Below are 20,808 nucleotides of genomic sequence, written 5' to 3' on the forward strand. Positions count from 1 at the left end.
TCTGGTAAGACCAATGAGTTTCATGAACCACAAGCCCATTGTTGCAAGCCTCTGTAATGCATGCCTTCCAGTGAGCATCCACATCAGATATTTGGGACCCAAATATCTGTTCCCCTTTGTGCCCAGTTTGAGAAGTTTATCTATATAATTTCCCCAGATCTCATCACCAGTGTTCCAACCCTTGTCCCTCCATGACCATCCAGTCATTAATTAGAAATCTTCCTTTAGTCAGCAGATCTGTACTTCTGGTCATCTCTCAGTTCAAACAAAGTGGACAACCAAACAGCTCCAAGTTCTGCTCAATAGGAAGTCTTCTGTTTATCACTGTCCTTCAGAGTCACCCAAGTGAGACTGTAATATTGCCATCCACTTTCTGTTGGTTCCAACATATGGAGAACTGCCTGCAAATCAAGCCCAGATTATTTCCTTCTCAGCTACCTAGTCATAAGGAACTCCCAGCAGGCATAGATGAGGATTGAGGGGGGAGGAGGCAATGCAGCCAGAGTCAGTGTCGAAGGAGTCTGACTTACTTGTGTCCTCTGGACCTGCTTGAGGCCAGCCTTTTCTATTTTTGCTGCACAGGTCTAATCTGTGGCTAGGTGTGTCAATAACTATAAATTCATGATGGGAAGCTCAGGTCACAAGGTTACTTGATATCTCATGGTTCAGTGTTTATTCTTTACTAAGGGCCAGTAGAAAAGCAGAATCTTTCTCAAATAGTTAATAGTTACCTGGAGAAGAGGGCATGGATTTGCCTCCACACTCCAGAGTTCTGTACTGTGATTGTCCTATTAATGCTTGTCACAGGCTCCACAGACCAGCCTTGTTTGTCACAGGCACTTTTACTAGCATTGGATCTGTGGGGTCATAAGGCTTGTTCTTCAGCCTGGGCTTGATGCAGAGCAAGAGATTGCTTTAGTCTCTGCTCAAAATTGATTACTCAGTAAATGGGTTGAAATAACACACTCAAGTTTGGTATGCATTGCCTCCAAATGCCAAGAAGGATCCACCAAGGATTTTCTTTATTTTTTAGTTGTAGGTGATGCAAAGTACAGCAACTTGTCTTTTGCCTTGGAGAGGCTATCTTAACATGCTCCTCACACTAGATCTCTAGAAGCTTTGCGATCATAAGCCTTTGAATTTTCATGGGATTTATCTCCCACCCTCTGTTTACGTGCATGCCTCCAAGGTATCTAAACTATTTTGCATTTTCTGCTCATCAGATCCAATCAGTATAAATGTCAGTTTAGCAGATGGGTATACTGTCAAGATCTCCACACACTGTGTTATGTTAGAGAGGAGGAGAATTCACAATACTGTGAAGGTCTTGTCAGGTAAAAGCTCATGGTTCTTACCAAGGGGAATGAAGGAAAAAACATTTTCCAGGCCAATAGGTGCATGCCAGGTGTCAGGGGCTTTGTTGATTTGTTCCAATAAAGATACTACATCATGAACAGGAGTTGCAATCAGACATACCACCTGATTAATTTTATGATAATCCACAGCCATTACCCAGGATCTAAGTACCTTCTTCACAGTCCAAAAGGTGTGTTAGACGGAGATGTGATAGGTACTTCCATGCCTCCAACTTTCAAGTCTTTGATATTAGCACTGATTTCTGCAGTTCCCCCTGGGTGCAGTATTACTATTCAGGAGCTTCACTTGGCCTTTCCTACTGTAAGCCAATGTGGAGGGATTCAGCCAGTTGCCAGTATATCTATGCCAATTATACATTCAGGAACTGGGAATTTAACCACAGGCATGGATCTACAGATGTCCTGGGTCCACTGTAATTCAAATTTGGACTCAGTCCATTTATCGCCTGCTCATCAGTAACACAGGAACAGGGAGGAGAAGCCTATGAGAAGTGGAGTGGAAGACGCAAGTCCCTTCTCACTCCTCCATCTTTGCAGCCTCCCTCTGGTGGCCTCTATTAGCAGAGACCCACAGGGAAGCATATCATAAAGCAGGAATGAGGTTTGTAGAGTTCCATACCACAAACCAGAATAGAAAATGTAGGTTTGCAGCTGAGATACATATATGCATTATATGTTATTCCCATATACAGCTATCCCTCAGTATCCAAGGGGGACTGATTCCTGGACCTCTTGTGGATATCAAAATCCATAGATGCTCAAGTCTCTAGTACAAAATGGAATAGTATTTGCATATAACCCATGTATATCCTCCTGTATCATTTGAATCATCTCTAGATTACTTATAATACCTTACATAATGTAAACGCTATATAAATAGTTGTTATACTACATTGTTTAGGGAATAATGACAAAAAAATAGTCTGTACATATTTAGTACAGACAGTTTTTCTCTGTATATTTTTGACCCACGATTGGTTGAATCCGAGGATTCAACCCACAGATATGGAGGGCCACAGATATGGAGGGCCAACTGTAATATATATACTGCAGAACCCACAGATATGGAGGGCCACAGATATGGAGGGCCAACTGTAATATATATGCTGCAGAACCCACAGATATGGAGGGCCACAGATATGGAGGGCCAATTGTAATATATATGCTGTATATCATATATATATAATATATATGCTGTGTGATATATATATATAATATATATGCTGTGTGTTATATATAATATATATGCTATGTGTTATATATGTGATATAATAATAACTGGCACATGCTTTTTCTCATTTCTCTATCAAAAAATTATTTTTTTGAGACCAACTCTGCTGTTGTTGACCAACAGCTAATAGGCACTGTAGGAATTCCAGATTTAGAAATTTTGGGCAGCATGGCTGGCCTTGAAGAGGCTGGGATGGAAGAGGTTTCCTGGATCTGCCCACAGTGGTGTTCTCAGAGCCCTGGGAGTCCACACACAGCTATAAGAAGCACTGAAAGCTTCCTGCATGTCAGCGTTCTCCTCTTCCTTCATATCCATGACTGGTGCATGCCTGGATTTCTTCTGTCTCTCTGGCACTCATACCTTTACCTCTCCCTGCCATGTTTGGCTTTGGCACCTTCTGCTGTTGCTGCTCCTCAGGCTCTGCTCTTCTGTGGCCACCTCATACATTTCCAGGACGTCACACTCAACAATTGTGGAATGCCATGCAGCTACTAAGGCAAAAGCAAAGGTAAATAATACATGATTTCTTGCCTCACAGAGCCTTACAGTCAAGGGAGGCTGACTCATCAGACTCTGCCTCCTGTCCTGACCATGCATCTGCCTCCAAACATGCATTTCTGTCTTCCTCCTAGACACTGCTGCTTGCCCTGACTAGGTGGTCCTTGCCTCCCTTTTCTCAGCCCACTCCCTCGCTGGGCTCACTGTTTCTAAAGATAAAACCATTACATCAGTGAGTGATTCAGGCCTACAGACCTCCATTCAATCACTGAGCCCAGGTTCTGTCTGCAGAGTATTCTAATCTCATGCATCCACTCACTCCCCCTTATTCAGGACCTCATTCCGTCATCCTTATAACTGCCGCTCTCCTCTGTAATCAGTCCATCCTCCACCCTGCGGTTAGCTTAGTAGTTCTATTATGTGGCTCCTACTATGTAATTTAACCCCAAATCTTTATTAGCCTTTACTTTTCCACCAGTGCTTATGTTATTAGGTCTAGCCCTTGTCCTTCCATGACTGGGTCTTGAATCCCTATGCTTACCTTATATTCCTATTAAACTGCACCACTAACTTTGTCCTTAATGCCTCCCATAGCCTTCTGCTTGCATACTTTTGTTACCAAGTTCTCATCATCTGAAATTTCTTCTGTGTCAGCTTCTGTCTGCTTCCCTTTCCGGTTCTCTTTGTTGTCCCCCCCCACCCAAACTGAAATTCCACAGAGCTTCTTTTTCATTTTGGAAGATAATGATATTGTTAACCTAACACTCAGCACATATGGCTTTGTACTGTAGTTGTTTATGTTCATGCCACATTGCCTTCCTTGGCTGTAGGCTCTTTAAGGGAAGAAATTATATAGTATTTACATTTGTATTGATCTTAGTAGCTGGTATGACACTCAACATTTGTTGAGCGTATAAGTAATTCCGTTCTCTCCTCTCACCTATACTTTTCCTCTTTTCCTCTCTTTACTGATGTTTCTCACCTTGGCCTAGAAAAATGTTTACATCTTCTCCATATTAAAAACAAAACTAGGGTTCCTCTTCTACCTAAGATGTAGAAAGCTGGCATGAAAGACAAAATGCACTGGATAATTAAGGAGGAATGCTTAATTAATAGGAAGAATACTGAGCAATGAAGACAGTCTCAAAGAACAGTGGGGAGACCTAGGGTTTTATGGGGGCACTTAGACAAGGGAGCCATCTGTATCTTCTGCAAATCTTATGGAAGTCATGCAGAAGGATGGAGATGGGTCTTATCTTGGTGTATGCCAGAGCAGGGCGGTACTTTGCAGTTAGTCATTTCCTGAGCCACAAAAAGATAGGGAAATTTCTTAACTGTTACTGTTTTTAGGCATATGAGGCTCAGGCGGAGTTCACTGTTGTTAGTCCCTTCTTTTTTCGTGAATATCATTCATTACTGAACAACTAAGAGGTGATCACAAAGCTTTAGAGGGGCAAAGCAGGTATAAGAAATGGCCTCCCAAGGGCTCTTGGTGGTGGTGGTTTTGCAGAGTCAGTTGAGCCATCTGATGAGAGGTGGTGGCAAAGATCAGTTGTTTTAGAGTGCTAGAAATCTGGCATCTTTAAAGAAGCATGACTGAAATGTAAAAGAGAAATATTCATATCAATGGTTGAATTGAAGTACAGAGCCTGAGGGTAACCTATTCATTGGATTCCAAGTGGTCAATGGAGGAAAACCTTTTGGTTTTGCAGCAGTGCTTCTTGAGTTTCTTGAAGCTCAAGCTAGGATGGTGATGCTCTTGGTGTTGGTCAGTCTTGGTTCTTGCTTATATAGAGACATGCATATACAAGCATTTTACTGGTCTTCCTTGGTAGTCCAGACAGTGGCCTGTGCAGGGAGAATTCAGCCCCTGCATGGTCTGCCATGGTGATGAGGCCTTTGAGGTTTATATCAAGTCTTTGGGCTATAGGTTATAGGGGGTTCTGCAGATCCCGGACAAAGGGCCAGTGCAAGGCTACCTGGAATCCTGACATAGAATCTAGATGGTGAGCCTTCATTCAGTTCCTGGTGATGCTGAGTCAGGCAGGAGGTAGGAAAATTAAAAATGTTAGTTTGGATAACCATAGCCAGATATTGATGACATCTGGAAGAATTGAAAATTTGATAAGAATCCACAATTTAGGCAAGGTGGCAGCCTCCAGTCCAATTTGCAGGTAGGTACTAAAATTGTTTTTTCCATAGGGTGAAAGGAAGTCAGTTAAATCTTTACCAGACAAAATAGTTTGCGTATCCATCAGTTACCTGTGATTTATAAAAAAATGAACAGCAATGACCAGAGCCAGAATCTGATAACCCAGATGGGTGTGCATAGATTTCCACTGAAACACAAAATTCCTGTCTACAGTCCCTTCCATCTTGATAGAAAATAATCTCAAAGAACTGTTATTCTTGGCTGGGTGCGGTGGCTCACTTCTGTAATCCCAGCACTTTGGGAGGCTGAGGCAAGCGGATCACTTTAGGTCAGGAGTTCAAGACCAGCCTGGCCAACATGGTGAAACCTCATGTCTACTAAAAATACAATACAGAAAAAAAAATTAGCTGGGCGTGGTGGCATGTGCCTGTAGTCCCAGCTACTCAGGAGGCTGAGGCACGAGAATCGTTTGAACCCAGGAGCTAGAGGTTGCAGTGAGCCAAGATCATGCCACTGCACTCCAGCCTGGGCAACAGAGTGAGACTGTCTCAAAAAAACAAACAAACAAAAAACGATTATTCCTGATCAAGGCTTGATCACAAAATAAGGCTGGTCTCATTAGACTTGTCTGATTACTCACATAGGTAGTGTAAGAATGGTAATTTGCCACACAGGTCTTCTTAAGTTTACTTTGTTGAAAGTTTTCATGAGGACTTTCAGACTGAGCTTTAAAATTCTCTTGAGGCTAGGAAGCCAAGCTAAGAACTTGCCATCATACTTTAAATGCAGTACCTATAAATTTGGACAAGTTCTCCTTTTCTTGAGTCCCCAGAATATCCTAAGCTTCCTGGTACTGTCAGGAAGTGACCTTTCTTACTCACCTGTAAGACTGAAACCATGTACTCCAGTGCCAGTTTTCCCAAGAGCATTTTGTAAACATTGGCTCCAAAAAGTCAACCTTAGTATCTGGTCATAGCTGATTAAATGAGCATCATTCTCAAACATGACATTTGGGGAAGCACCAGAGTAAAAGAAAAAAACTATTTGTAGATGACAAAAGACTTAAAGGCCTTTGTTGCATAACGAATGTTTCCAATTCTGTCCTGTAAACAAGGAGGACAGATTCTTATTGAACCTGTGCAAGTAATTATATTGCAATGAAATTAAGAATACTCCAAATTCTGGAAGGATCAGGCAGTAAGAAAAATACACCATTTGCAAATTGATATGGTTTGGCTCTGTGTCTCCACCTAAATTTCATGTCGAATTGTAATTCCCACATGTCAGCAGAGGGGCCTGATGGGAGATGACTGTATCATGAGGGCAGATTTCTGCCTTGCTGTTCTCATGATATGAGTGAGTTCTCACAAGGTGTGTTTGTTTGAGAATGTGTGGCACTTCCCCCATCACTGTCTCTCTCTCCTGCCACCATGGTAAGACATGCTTGCTTCCTCTTGGCCTTCCGCCATGATTGTAAGTTTCCTGAGGCCTCCCAGCCATGCTTCCTGTACAGCCTGCCAAACTGTGAGTCAATTAAACCTCTTTTCTTCATAAATTACCCAGTCTCAGATAGTTCTTTATAGCAGTGTAAGAATGGACCAATACACAAATGTTCATTTTAGTTTATAAGAATATAGTCTACTAAATTGTTATGAGTTATAGATAGCTTAAGATAAAGGAACTCTTTATGTATTCAGAAAATAGAACATTAAAACAACAATATTCCAAGCAAAACCCACAACCATCCCCTATCAGTTCATTCAATCCTATGTCATTAATTCCTGTTCAGCTCAATCTTAGGTTAGCAATCTCATGAATCCATCTGTTTCTCAACTAGAGTTCTAGAAATCCTGACTCAGTTCAATTATGTGGTCTCAAAGTTGCTTAAATAGTGCCATCAGAAGTCTATACCCAAAGGTACCTGGCATAGTCCTTTTCCACGGATTTCTGAGACAGTCCTTCTTTAATGAAGTGATTTCAAGTCCTTTCAGAGAAGCATCAGAGTAGAACAGAACACTATTGGTAGATAACAGAAGACTTAAAAATGACTATGGTTAACATACTGCTTATAATTATCAAAAGTGAAAGGCATGATGAGAGTTCATTACAAAGATAATGCAACTCAAGAATATTTGCAGTTTCTGAGGCGTGCAAAACAAGATGAAGTCAGTCAAAATATTTTTAGGCAAAATATCTATAAATATAATGATTGATCCTATTTTCAAAGAAAAGTAGATGTTATATCTAATTTATAAAAATTAATGAACATAACCTTTTCAGGGAAAAAAATCTTAAGATATAAAACATAACAAACATGGACATAATATATCATGAATATACCAAGTATATAACAAATGACAGTGTTAAGTTTTGTGGGAGCCCTGTGTTTCTGGAAAACAGCAAAGGCTGAGAAATCCCTGCACTCTGCCCTCCAGGAAACAGCTTACTGTGAAGACCACCCTTCCCTATATGACTTGGCTAAGACTCCCAGATGCTCCTTGTTTACCCTTGGCCAAGTCAGACAGACTCTCCAAATTCCCATTCTTTGCCTCATAAATGATTAGCTGAACTCTTTTGTCCCCACTGGACAAAATGGGAACAAAATCAAAATCTTTGGTTCGTATTCTCTCCTTCACCCAAGGCTCCTAAGCATTGGCTCACCCTCAGCCTGAGCCAGCAGACAGCCCTGCTACTTCTGGAAACAGACTGGGCTAGGTGCAGTGGCTCACACCTGTGATCCTCTTAGTTTGGGAAGCCGAGACTGGAGGATTTCTTGATCCCAGGAATTCAAGACCAGCCTGGGCAACAAAGTGAGACTCCATTTCTAGAAAAAATTTAAAAATTAGCCAGATGTAGCAGTGCATGCCTGTAGACCCAACTACTCAGGAGGCTGAGGTAGGAGAATCACTTGAGCCCAGGAGGTTGAGGCTGCAGTGAGCCACATTCATGCCACTGCACTCCAGCCTTGCTGACAGAGTGAGACTAAAAAAAAAAAAAGGGGAGGGGGGAAGAAAATAGACTGGCTTTGGGATAAGACATTCTTGGGTCTGCTATCCTGTCATGCCGCCCTCCAATTCCACTTTCCCATACCTGGATCTTTCTAGCCTTATTTACTCCTCTCTACAAAAGAAAAGCACTTTGCCCAACCTCTAAGATACTTGCAGATCTTATGGTCAGAGCAACCTCCCCCTGGCGATAGTTCCTTACCACACCCCCTTGCAGTAACTGCTCCAATAAAGTCTCCTTACATAGTCTGGGTTTGTTTTTATTTGACTTGAGGAAAGAGATTCAGCAAATCTGGATTAGGTCCTAGACACCTGTGTATTAGTAAAACTCCATAGTTAAGTGATGTGAATCCTCAATTAAAAACCCTGGCCCAGAAGATAGTAGATTCAAATTAGAGAATTAAAGCTGCAACCAAGTTAACATTTTAAAAACTAACAAATTATAACTGATAGCACTATACTGTTTTTGTCTAATATTAGGCAAAGGAGCACCAGGAATCATAAACATATAATGGACAGCAAAGACATTGACGATTGTCTAGAAATTTCCCATAAAGCATACAATTTCTGAAAATTTTATATTAATAATAGCCCAGGCCAGCATGTGGTGGCTCACGCCTGTAATCCTAGAATTTTGGGAGGCCGAGGTCAGAAGTTCGAGACCAGCTTGGCCAACATGGTGAAACCCCGTTTCTACTAAAAATACAAAAATTAGCCAAGCATGGTGGCACATGCCTGTAATCCCAGCTACTCAGGAGGCTGAGGCAGGAGGATCGCTTGAACCCAGGAAGTGGAGCTTGCAGTGAGACAAGATCGCACCACTGCACTCCAGCCTGGGTGACAGAGTGAGACTCCGTCTCAAAAAAAAAAAAAAAGTTCAGGTGCAGTGGCTCACACCTGTAATCCCAGCACTTTGGGAGGCTGAGGTGGGTGGATCACAAGGTCAGGCGTTCAAGACAAGTCTGGCCAATACGGTGAAATCCTGTCTCTACAAAAAATATAAATATTAGCCAGGCGTGGTGCTGCATGCCTGTAGTCCCAGCTACTCGGGAGGTTGAGGCAGGAGAATTGCTTGAACCTGGGAGGCATAGGTTGCAGTGAGGTGAGATCGCACCACTGCACTCTAGCCTGGGCCACAGAGCGAGACTCCATCTTAAAAAAAAGCATCTCTTCTGATTTGACAAAGTGATCTAGGGCAAGTGAGCCCCCTCCCACCCCCACCAAATTGGGGCTTAGCCCAGGAGGGTTGTTGGCTTTATCGAGGAAGGAATTCAAGGGTGAGCCGGTGGGGTGAGACAGCAACTTTTATAGAGGCGGCAGTGCACAGCGGCAGCGGAAGTGCTGCACCTTACAAAGCGGGGCTACCCCTTAGGCAGTGTGCACAGAGTAGCAGCTTAGAGGCACTTCTACAGTCATATTTATACCCACTTTTAATTATATGCAAATTAAGGGGTGGGTTATGCAGAAATTTGTAGAAAATACTGGTAACTTCTGGGTCGTTGGGTGGTTCCCACAGAAAGGGGCAGTAACCTCTGGGTGTGCCAGTCTTATGGAAAGCTGCTTCTGCGCTGGCCCTGTTTTAGCTAGTCCTCAATCTGGTTCTTGTCCAAGTCTCCACCCCCAGAGTCTAATCCTGCCTCCTACCTCAAAAGCTTCCCATGCAATTTATTAATAACATATCTGATAAGCTGAATTACTTCTGGTACCTCTCCTTTTACAAGGTGAAAGAACAAATCCTAAGTGATTTTCCAGGGACCCTCTGGGAAATCTCAAAGACAGTTGTAGGTATGAAAGATACCATTTAGGATTTGATTTGGGGAAGGCAGAATATCAAAAGCTGTTAGAGGTTTGAATACTTAAGTTAGGGTCATAGATTACTGAGAAACAATACTTAGCTACCCCATTTAGCTAAAGTGACAATGAAAATATTTTAAAAGTAAACATAGGAGGTAACATGATTGTAAAGAACCTTAGCTCTTATAAAAGTGGTAAGACTTTCTCTTCTTACTTAAGGACATGGTAAAGTCAACATAAAGCATAGGAAAGTATTCTGATAAAACACATCTTTGGCCGGGCATGGTGGCTCACGCCTGTAATCCCAGCACTTTGGGAGGCCGAGGCGGGCGGATCACGAGGTCAGGAGATCAAGACCATCCTGGCCAACTTGGTGAAACCCTGTCTCTACTAAAAATACAAAAATTAGCCGGGCATGGTGGCACGTGCCTCTAGTCCCAGCTACTTGGGAGGCTGAGGCAGAATAGCTTGAACCCAGGAGGCAGAGTTTGCAGTGAGCCGAGATTGTGCCACTGCACTCCAGCCTGGTCGACAGAGCGAGACTCCATCTCAAAAAAAAAAAAAAAATGCTGTTTTTCCCACATTGAATGTATTAGAGGTTCAATTTCCTTAATTTTGGAAAATTTTAAAAATATCGAATTTATATTTCTAGCTCTTGTCTCTAAGATAAATACATCTCAATTAGAATAGAGCTCTTACCTGGGCACAGTGGCTTACACCTGTAGTCCCAGCACTTTGGGAGGCTGAGGCAGGAGAATCTCTTGAGCCTAGGAATTTGAAACCAGCCTGGGCAACATGGTGAGACCTCATCTCTATGAGTATGGTGGCACGTGCCTGTGGTCCCAGCTACTCAGGAGGCTGAGGCTGGAGGATTGCTTGAGCCCAGGAGGTCGAGGCTGCAACTATGTTCATGCCACAGCACTTGCAGCCTGGGTGATAGAGCAAGACCCTGTCTCAAAAAAAAAAAAAAAAAAGAAAAAAGGAATAGAGAATAGAACTCCTTTAAGAGATTTATAATCCAGCCTAATTTGATGATACTGTCAGGAGGTAGGAAAATATTATACACTCAGAAAAGTAAACATATAAACAGAGCTTATAACTTTAATTCTAAAATTTCAGCCACAGGTCAAGAGTAAACACTTGTTTTCTCCAGTAAACAAGTGGTACAGGTGCAGGTGGTACAGACCTGTAGTCCAGCTACTCAGGAGGCTGAGGTAAGAGGGTCACTTGAGCCAAGGAGTTCAAGGCTGTAGTGCATGATGATCACACCTGTGAATAGTCACTGCACTTCAGCATGGGCAATATGGTGAAACACCATCTCTAAAAAAAAAAAAATGCATAAATAGGGCTGGGTGCGGTGGCTCACACCTGTAATCCCAGCACTTCGGGAGGCTGAGGCGGGCAGATCACAAGGTCAAGAGATAGAGACCATCCTGGCCAACGTGGTGAAACCACGTCTCTACTAAAAATATTAAAAAATTAGCTGGGCATGGTGGTGCACACCTGTAGTCCCAGCTACTTGGGAGGCTGAGGCAGGAAAACTGCTTGAACCCGGGAGGTGGAGGTTGCATTGAGCCAAGATTGCACCACTGCACTCCTGCTTGGCGACAGAGTGAGACTCCATCTCAATAAATAAATAAATAAATAAATAAAAGCATAAACAAAGAAAACTCAACAGTTTTCGAACATTTCATATCAGTGAGTTTTTCTTTTCCCAGAGGGTACAAAATCTGAATTAATTTGAGTTCAAATAGACAAGCAGAGAAGAATAGAAAACTAGATGCTGTGCTGTCATTCACCCATCAGGACATGACCTCTGGGCCATTAAATCCATTTGGCCTCTTCTCCAGTGTCTCCTTTGCCAGTCTGTGTGCATGTCTGATTGGTTGGTATCTCAGTCACATGCCTGCTCAATGGCAGCAAGGGAGTTTGGGAACGCAGGTTTTTATAGCTCATCCCTTGGGAAGATGGTACTCAAAATATAGGAAAGGACCAAAATGGAGACGGTCCAGATGCCCTCAAGGATATTGGGTAGCCATCAGTGACAGACTTGCATCTGGTGTTTCTGATGACCTTCCCTCATTCTCCCTGCCTGTCAATGGAAGCCACTCTCCTAGGGAGGACAGATTTTAGCTCTCTCCCTGGTCCCTGCCCCATCCCTTTCCCTTTCTCTCATGCGAATTCTAATCCCACTCTATTTGATTTAGCATCCCATTGCTTTCTATACAAGCACAGGTTTGACAGGGCCCAACAATGGGGCAGAGAAGCCTGCAAGGGCTGCCTTGTACGTGCCAGGCATTGTTTGCATGCAAATGACGGCTAGGTTTTCCCTAGGGAAGACCAATCAAGTCTGCTTCTTGGTCCTAGTTCTTGAATGTAGCTGGATCCAAAGCCATCGTCCTGAAAATTCTGGAGTGACTTAAATTCTACACTATGTGTCAAGCCCTCCTCTCCTCATCACAAGTCAGGGGTGCCTGACTTATTGTCTGGAAAGAGTTCCTCCTTTACCTGTGAGCTGGAAGGTGTTCCTTGGCAAAAGTGATGGAGGATCCAAGATCAAGGACTCGGCAGAAAAACACACACACACACACGCATACACAAACAACAACAACAACAACAACAAACATAAAAAGTGATGGAGGAGAGATTCTGGCCACTAAAGATCAATATCCTTATATTGGCCACAGGGAGGTGATTAGGCTGGCCTGTCAGGTGGCCTTGCTCAGTGCAAGGGCCAGTGAGTCCTCCCACTCATCACTGACTTGGCAGGGGACAAGGCCCAGCCTGTCTCCATAGACGTGTCTCTGCTGCCTGGACCGATGGCTGGGGCTCTTGAACGTTCACCATCTGGGACACCTGGATATCTGGTTGATGGTGTTGGAGTGGCAAATGGCAGAAACTACATCTGGCTAGCTTATATCCAAAGAAGGATTTATGAGGAGGATTCTGGGAATTCTCTCCAACTCCAGAAAACATTTAGGATCCTCCGGGATATGCAGGGTCTCCCTGGAGCACAGCTATGACCCTGACTGAGCGCCATTAGTCCAATTAGATGGTGCCCCTCCTTGGCAGGGGTCAGGTAGTACTGGAGCACTCTGGAAATGGCCATGGGCTGGCTACTGCAGCCACAAAGATGTCAGTGATCAAAAGAAGCATTTGATCACCTGGCCAAGGCTCAGGCATCTGTGTGTGAAGGGGAAGGTGTCAAGGAGTCTGCAACAAGGTTGATGCAAATTCACACAAAACCAGGCACAAAACCTGTTATTGGTCCAGGCTTCCAGACTTGAATGCTACAGCTGGCGGTCACGGCCCAGCCTCGCCCTCCAGGGAACCAGGCAGGAGACATGTCCTAGTGTCATGGGCCTGGGGCCATGTTTCCATGGTGGGCACTGTGGCACTGCGACTGGACCCTGCTTCAGAGGAACAGGGACATCATTCCACCAACCCACTTCTCAAAGTTCTCAAGTTGCATAGAAGGCTACTCTCAGGACCTCCCTTCTTCCCAAAAAGGGCAAAGGATGGCCCTGTGTTGTCCCACTGACAAGTGCTGAGAAGCAGCCAGCTTTTCCTTCTGTTTCTCACGACAGCTTGTGTTGGTCTGTCCCTGGCATTCTGTGCACAGAGACCGGTGCTTAAAAGGAAAGGAAGGGGATAAAACAAGGGGTTTGGAAAGGAAGAAATATTTACACAAGAGTGATGGTCAAATATGTAATAACTATGATAATCTAAATATAAAATATATATTTTTTATTCTCTAAATAATATGAACACAGTTGACCCTTGAACAACATGGGTTTGAACCGCTTGGGTCCGCTTATATTTTGATTTTTTTCAAAAGATATAGTCGGCTCTTGGTATTTACTGATTCCCTATCTGCAAACAAATACAGATGGAAGATGCGGTATTCTCAAGATGCAAAAACCCTCGTCATCAGAGGGCAGACTTTTTATTTAGGAGGGATCTGCAGGGCTAACTTCTGGACTTGGCTGTGCACGGATTTTGGTGTGGGGGGAGAGTCCTGGAACCAATTCCCCGTATATACTGAGGGACAACTATTTCTTATAAAACTGCTTGCCAAGTGATGTAAGTTGTAAAACAAACCGTTCATCAGATCCCTCTGATCATTTCCAAATCACTCATTGGTTTTCGTAAGCTATTGGTGTGGTCTTTGTTTGACATGGCTGACCCTAAGTCAGTACGTCCGTTTCTGAGCCCATGAATGCATGGGGAGCTGTCCCAGACTGTTCCATTAAGCTGCTCCTTTTGTGACCTGGTATCAAGTCACACACCATCACTTCTGCCTTATTTTATCAGTTCATTAGTTAGATGAGCCACTAATTCCAGCCCACATTCAAGAGGAAGGGAATTAGGCTCCACTTTCTGAAAGGAGTACAAGATTTTGTGGGCATATTTTCAGCTACCACAGTCTGCCCTCTGGCCACAGATTGTTTACACCCCTCACTGTATTAGTCTTCTATTTCTGCTGTAATAAATTACCACAAGCCTAGTGACCTAAAACAACACGAATTTATTATATTGCAGTTCTGGAGGTCCGAAGTCCAGTATGGGTCTCACAGGGCTGGAATCAGGTGTCAGTAGGGCTGTGTTCCTGCTGGAGGGTCTAGGGGAGAATCTGTCTGCTTGACTTACAGCTTCTAGAGGCACCCACATTCCTTGGCTTGTGGCGCCTTCTTCTGTCTTCAAAGCCAGAAACGCTGGGCCAAGTCCTTCCTCTGCTGCCTCTTGAGTCTCTTTCTCCCACCTTGTTCTTCCACTCTTAAGGACGCTTATGTGACATTGGGCCCACCCAGTATTTTCTTGACAATCCAGGATAGTCTATTCATATCCAGCAACCATAATTTCATCTGCAACAACTGGAACTCCCCTTTGCCATGCCACCTAATATAGTCATAGGTCCTGGGGATTAGGATGTGGACATCTTTAGGAGGCTGTTATTCTGTCTACAGTCCCATATACAGAATATACTCACCCTGTTTAAAGATTCTCCAGAAGACTTACCCTTTCCAGCATCGGCTGAAAATCCAGGATGTCATCATTTACCTGAAGATGTCACCAGATGTGGATGAGGCTTCTTGGGCATAATTTCTCAAGTATAGTAGCTCTATATCCAAAGACTTGTGAACTAAAAGGAATTTTTATCTATCCCTGACATGTTCAACCACAGTGGTGGGACCAGCATAGGATAACTGCAGTGGACATTCCTATTCGAAAAGGGGAACATGGGAGGCACCTAAGAGCCACTGGTCCCTGGCAGCTTTGAAATTCAGTGGGGTGAGTGTTGGGGGCTCCTTGATTAGGATGCACTGCTGCACCCGTTGGGGAGTGATTCTCTGTGGGATAAAGCTCCCCGGAACGTGGAAGTCCCTCCCAGCAGATATCCCCTAGATCTTGCATTAGTCAGCTCGGGCTGCCAAACAGAACACCGTAGACTGGGTGGCTGAAACAGCAGTCACTTATTTTCTCATAGTTTTGGAAGTTGGAAGTGTAAGATCAAGATGCTGGCAGGGTTGGTTTTGGAGGAAGCCTGTCTTCTGGGCTTGCAGACAGATGCCTTCTTGCTGCGTCCTCTCTGCTCATGTGCAAGAGAGTGAGTTCTGGTGTCTCTTATAAGGACATCAGTCCTATCAGATTCGGCCCCATTTAACCTTATTTATGACCTCATTTAACCTTAATTGCCTTGTTAAAGGCCCCAAGTCCACATGCAGCCATATTAGAGGTTAGGGCTTCAGCATCTGACTGTGAGGAACACAGTTTGGTCCATAACATCTCACTGGCTGGAGCTGGGCCATGTGGCTTCTAGCTGCCAAGATGGTGGGGGACGTGGGGGATAGAATTGTTAATGATTGGCCAAACCGTATGAGGCCTCCACCACTCATGTCCTGTTACCTGAGGTCGTGCTCTGAACTAAGCTGGGATTCTGTTAGCAAGGACAAAGTGGGAAATGGATGTGAGATGGACAGTTGGCAGGGTCTGCCACACTGTCCCCAGCGATGCTCCTGACCAAGCATCTAGTCACACTCCATGAGCCTAGGGACACAGGGCAGAGACAGTGGGCACCAATTAGTTCTGACCCCACCTCCCCAAGGAAACTTGCCCCGTCTCTACCCCTCCATCCCCATGCACTGATCTGGCCTGTGCTTTCCAAGGCCTGATCTTTGTCCAGTCCTTCAAGACTGTGAGACACTGTGTACTCTCTACACATCCCCTTTTTCTGGCTTAAATTACCCAGATGGTTCTCGCTGCTTGCATTCAATGACTACTGCTGAATGCTCACTTTAAAAGTAATAGAAATAACACATGATATATATTGTGAATGTGTGTGTGTGTGTATAATATATATGTTTTCCATTTTGCTACATAGTCCTCCTGTTCATAATTTCAACACCACAAATGCAGTCTTCTTACCCGAGACTTGGTTGTCACCTCTGCACCCCTTCTTCCATTGCTGAGCATCTCCAATCATTTTCTACAATAAATTCCCAGAAGCGGGACTGCCTTCAAATGGGATGAATATTTTTACAGCTCTTGACATATGCAAGAGGCCTGTGGTAAATTATACTTTCATCAGCAATGTATAGCACTGTTTTTTTTTTTGTTTTTTTTTGTTTTTTTTTTTTTTTTGAGACGGAGTCTCGCTCTTTCCCCCAGGCTGGAGTGCAGTGGCGCGATCTCGGCTCACGGCAAGCTCCGCCTCCCGGGTTCACGCCATTCTCCTGCCTCAGCCTCCCGAGTAGCTGGGACTACAGGCGCCTGCCGCCGCGCCCGGCTAATTTTTTTTTTTTGTATTTTTAGTAGAGACGGGGTTTTACCGTGTTAGCCAGGATGGTCTCGATCTCCTGACCTCGTGATCCGCCCGTCTCGGCCTCCCAAAATGCTGGGATTACAGGCGTGAGCCACAGCGCCTGGCCAGCACTGTTTTTTTTTTATTGCATCTCACTATATATTTTTAATTTAAAAAGAAAGAAAATGTTGTTTTCTTTTTCTTTTCACATATCTCAATTCCTAAATTAGAGAATTCCTGTCAAACCATGTCCCCAGGTTTTCTGGTTTGGGAACTATGGGGATGTGGTAAGAAGGGAGATGGGGGAAATCTCCCCTTTTTTTTTTTTGAGACTGAGTCTCACTGTGTCACCCAGGCTGGAGTGCAGTGGCGCCATCTCAGCTCACTGCAACCTCCACCTCCTGGGTTCAAGCAGTTCTCCTGCCTCAACCTCCTGAGTAGCTGGGATTACAGGCATGCACCACCATGTCCAGCTAATTTTTGTATTTTTAGTAGAGACGGGGTTTCACCATGTTGGCCAGGCTGATCTCGAACTCCTGACCTCAGGTGATCCGCCCGCCTTGGCCTCCCAAAGTGCTGGGATTACAGGCATGAGCTACGGCGCCTGGCCGAAATGGACAATCTTTTATTCGATGTTACAGCTACACACGTAAATGCACAGCACGCACACGCTTGCACGCATTAGCAGTTTACTCCTCAGTTCTTCTTCAGAGAAGCAGAATAGAGAAACTGAAGACGGGCTGAAAAGGGCAAATCCTGCCAACAAACTTAAACTGGAGGAAAGCTAAGGCTCCAGCCATGACCAGACGGTCCAAAGTCCCTCTCTGGCTTCTCCTACTATCCCACTGTCTTTGACCCACAGTCCCTGCATCTTAGCATCGTGAAGCACTGGGCTCTTGGGGTTCAGATCTTGTCTCTTTTCTTGCCAGTGACCTCGGGCAACTCAATCTCCCTTAGCCTCATCCTGTGGAACCCAGGATGAGAACAGAACTTTCTCCTAAGGGGGTTGTGAGAAGAAATAACTCCTGGCACCTGCATAGCACCAAGCCTGGAGCAAAGTTAGTACCGAATAAATATTAAGCTGCCAATATTATTGTCCTGCCTGTGTGCATTCTCGTTGCCTCCTGGAAAGTGGTATTGATTGTGATTCGTGTTCATCCTGCAGACAGGTATGTCATCCCTTGAATATCACTGCACTTGTTTCCCAGGGTTGCCATGACAAAGTACCTCAAACCAGGTGGTTTAAAACAACAGAGGTAGGTGCATAGCTCATGCCTGGAATCCCAGCACTTGGGGAGGCTGGGCTCAGGAGTTTGAGCTCAGGAGTTTGAGGCCAGCCTGGGCAACATAGTGAGAGCCCATCTCTACAAAAAAAATGCAAAATTAGGTGTAGTGGGACGTGCCTGTGGTCCCAGGTACTCACGAGGCTGAGGTGGGAGGATCACCTGAGCCTGTGAGGTTGAGGCCACAGTGAGCCAAGATCACACCACTGCACTCCAGCCTGGGCAGCAGAGTGAGACCCTGTCTCAAAAATAAATCAATAAAACAACAGATATTTCTTCCTTCCCAGTTCTGGAGGCCACAGTGTTGACAGAGCCATGCTCCTGGAGGGGAATCCTTCCTTGCCTCTTCCTGGCTGCAGCTGATTTGCTGGCAATCTCAGGCATTCCTTGCAGCTGCATCGCTCCAGTCCTGTCTTCACGTGGCACTCTCCCTGTGTCCAGTCCTGTCTTCACGTGGCACACTCCCTGTGTCCAGTCCTGACTTCACGTGGCACTCTCCCTGTGTCCAGTCCTGTCTTCACGTGGCACGCTCCCTGTGTCCAGTCCTGTCTTCACGTGGCACTCTCCCTGTGTCCATGTCTTCACACAGCTGTCTCCTTACAAGGATGCCGGTCATGGTGGATGAGGGTCCACCCTACTCCACTGTGACCTCATCTTAACGAATTACACCCATAACAACCCTATTCCCAAATAAGGCCACATTCTGAAGTGCTGGGGGTTAGGACTTCAACACATTGCGGGGGGCGGTGTGGGGGAGTGGCAGAAGTCCACCCAAACCCACCATTTTGATTGGATGGCTGCTTCTCAGCAGAGGAGATATTCAATCATTTTCACCATTGGTCGGGCACTGTCGACCAACAGCTAGGAGGTTGATCCTATAAATGAGGATTTAGAGAAAAGCCCCCGATGAGGGTGGAAGAAAACGAGCCTTCCTCCTTTCTCTGAGTAGTGAGTTCCAAGGAGTGGAGTCTCTTGGAGTTGCAGGTGGTGTCTGGAGGTCTAGACTCTGATGTGGACCCACGTCAGAAACTGGGTGTGGCATGTGCTGCATGGATGGAGTTGAGGCAGCTTCAAGAAGCAGTTGTGGGTTGTGTCCTTGTTTTGAGTCCCTTCTGCTGCTTTCCAGAAACTTTAATAAAACCTTATTAAATGTCCCTGCTTGGTCTCATGGGTGTGTGCAGGGTGGGGAGGGGAAGGGATGGGGTTGGCTGTATTTCTGAAGGAAGAATCAAGGGCAGGTTCTGTCCCTTCTCCAAAGCCAGATGGGAATGTGGCAGAGGTTATTGGTGGGAAGAGCCGCTCCTCCCCAGGACCACAGCGATCTGGGCAAATGCAGTGGGAAAGAACCTGGGGCTGCCTCCTGAGCATGCGGGAGCCCTCTGGGAACCACTGGGACGCAGAGGAATACCAGGGATGTTTCTGAATGTTGCTAGTGGGCACATGTACCAAAAAAATTTAGGTGAAAAGAAAAAAAAGGAAGGGACCCGTGTGATATGGGGCTAGGTATAACTTGGGGTTGGTGGTGAACGGGAATCGCGAATTGCCCTCAGGGAGTTGACAGTCTGGGAAGGCAGGGATGCAGGAAGTCATGGGTCCACACTGGTGGGTGGAGAAGCACTGGCTGTGGGTGCTGTAGGGGCACACAGGATGGGTACCTAAGCCAGGAAGGCTTCCTGGAGGAAGAAACTTCTGAGAGGCTGGAAGGAAAAGTGGGAGCAGTGACATGTTTTTCGGGTGAAAGGAGTGGCATGTCCTTCTAGAGTTGAGGGACAGCCAGGCAGGCCAGAGAGCTGGAGTGGGGCCTCAGGGATCAGCCAAGACAGAAACTGCAGGGGTTTGGGTGCTGTGGGTGGTGGAGGGTGGGGTAGAGGTAAGCCAGGAGCCCGGGGAAGGAAGCAGAGCCCATGAAGAGCCTTCCAGACTGAGGCATTTGGGTTTTAACTTGAGGACAATGGAAGATCATGGACCAAGTTTATGCAGAGGGGTGAGCTGATCAGAGCTGGATTTTGAAATGAAATTTTTTTTTTTTTTTTTTCCTGAAATGGAGTCTCGCCCTGTCACCCGGGCTGGAGTGCAGTGGTGTGATCTTGGCTCACTGCAACCTCTGCCTGCCAAGTTCAAGCGATTCTCCTGCCTCAGCTTCCCAAGTAGCTGGGATTATAGGCGCCCGCCACCATGCCCAACTAATTTTTGTATTTTTAATGGAAACGGGGTTTCGCCATATTGGCCAGGCTGGTCTCAAACTCCTGACCTCAGGCAATCTGCTCACCTCGGCCTCCCAAAGTGCTGGGATTACAGGCGTGGGCCACCGTGCCCGGCCTTGAAATGATTTAAAAAATTTATCATCTACTGATTATCCCCATACTCAAGGCCAGAGGCCCCAGCTCAAAAGCACTGCAGTTACTTTACACCAGAATTGTTCCACTTTTACTCTATCCTATTGGTGTGGATCCTAGATCATCCCTCTCCAGCTGCTGTGGAAAGACCTTTCTGGTTTTTGGACAGCCTTCCTGGGTTTCTCCCAAGAGGCAGCCTCCCTGATGACTACCCAGGGATCAAACTCTGTAGCTCAAGGCCAAGGGATGTCCAACCCAGACTTCTAGGATTTGACTGCCCAATCCAAGACCTGCTCCTCCACAACCCTTGCTCATGTGGGAGAGAAACTAG

At 45.3% G+C, this 20,808-nt stretch overlaps 1 protein-coding gene across 1 annotated transcript in view; it reads left to right on the top strand.

Moving 5' to 3' along the window:
• Positions 1 to 17,817, top strand: part of KANSL3 (KAT8 regulatory NSL complex subunit 3) — an 80,160-nt gene extending 62,343 nt beyond the window's left edge. Inside the window, exon 21 of the mRNA XM_058428141.1 lies at positions 17,788 to 17,817. Coding sequence (XP_058284124.1) covers positions 17,788 to 17,790 — 3 coding nt within the window. The 3' untranslated portion in view covers positions 17,791 to 17,817. The remainder of the gene's footprint in view (positions 1 to 17,787) is intronic.
• The last annotated feature ends 2,991 nt before the right edge of the window (positions 17,818 to 20,808 follow it).

Source organism: Hylobates moloch, unplaced genomic scaffold (assembly GCF_009828535.3).
Source record: "Hylobates moloch isolate HMO894 unplaced genomic scaffold, HMol_V3 SCAFFOLD_15, whole genome shotgun sequence".
In the NCBI taxonomy this organism is placed as follows: Eukaryota; Metazoa; Chordata; class Mammalia; order Primates; family Hylobatidae; genus Hylobates; species Hylobates moloch.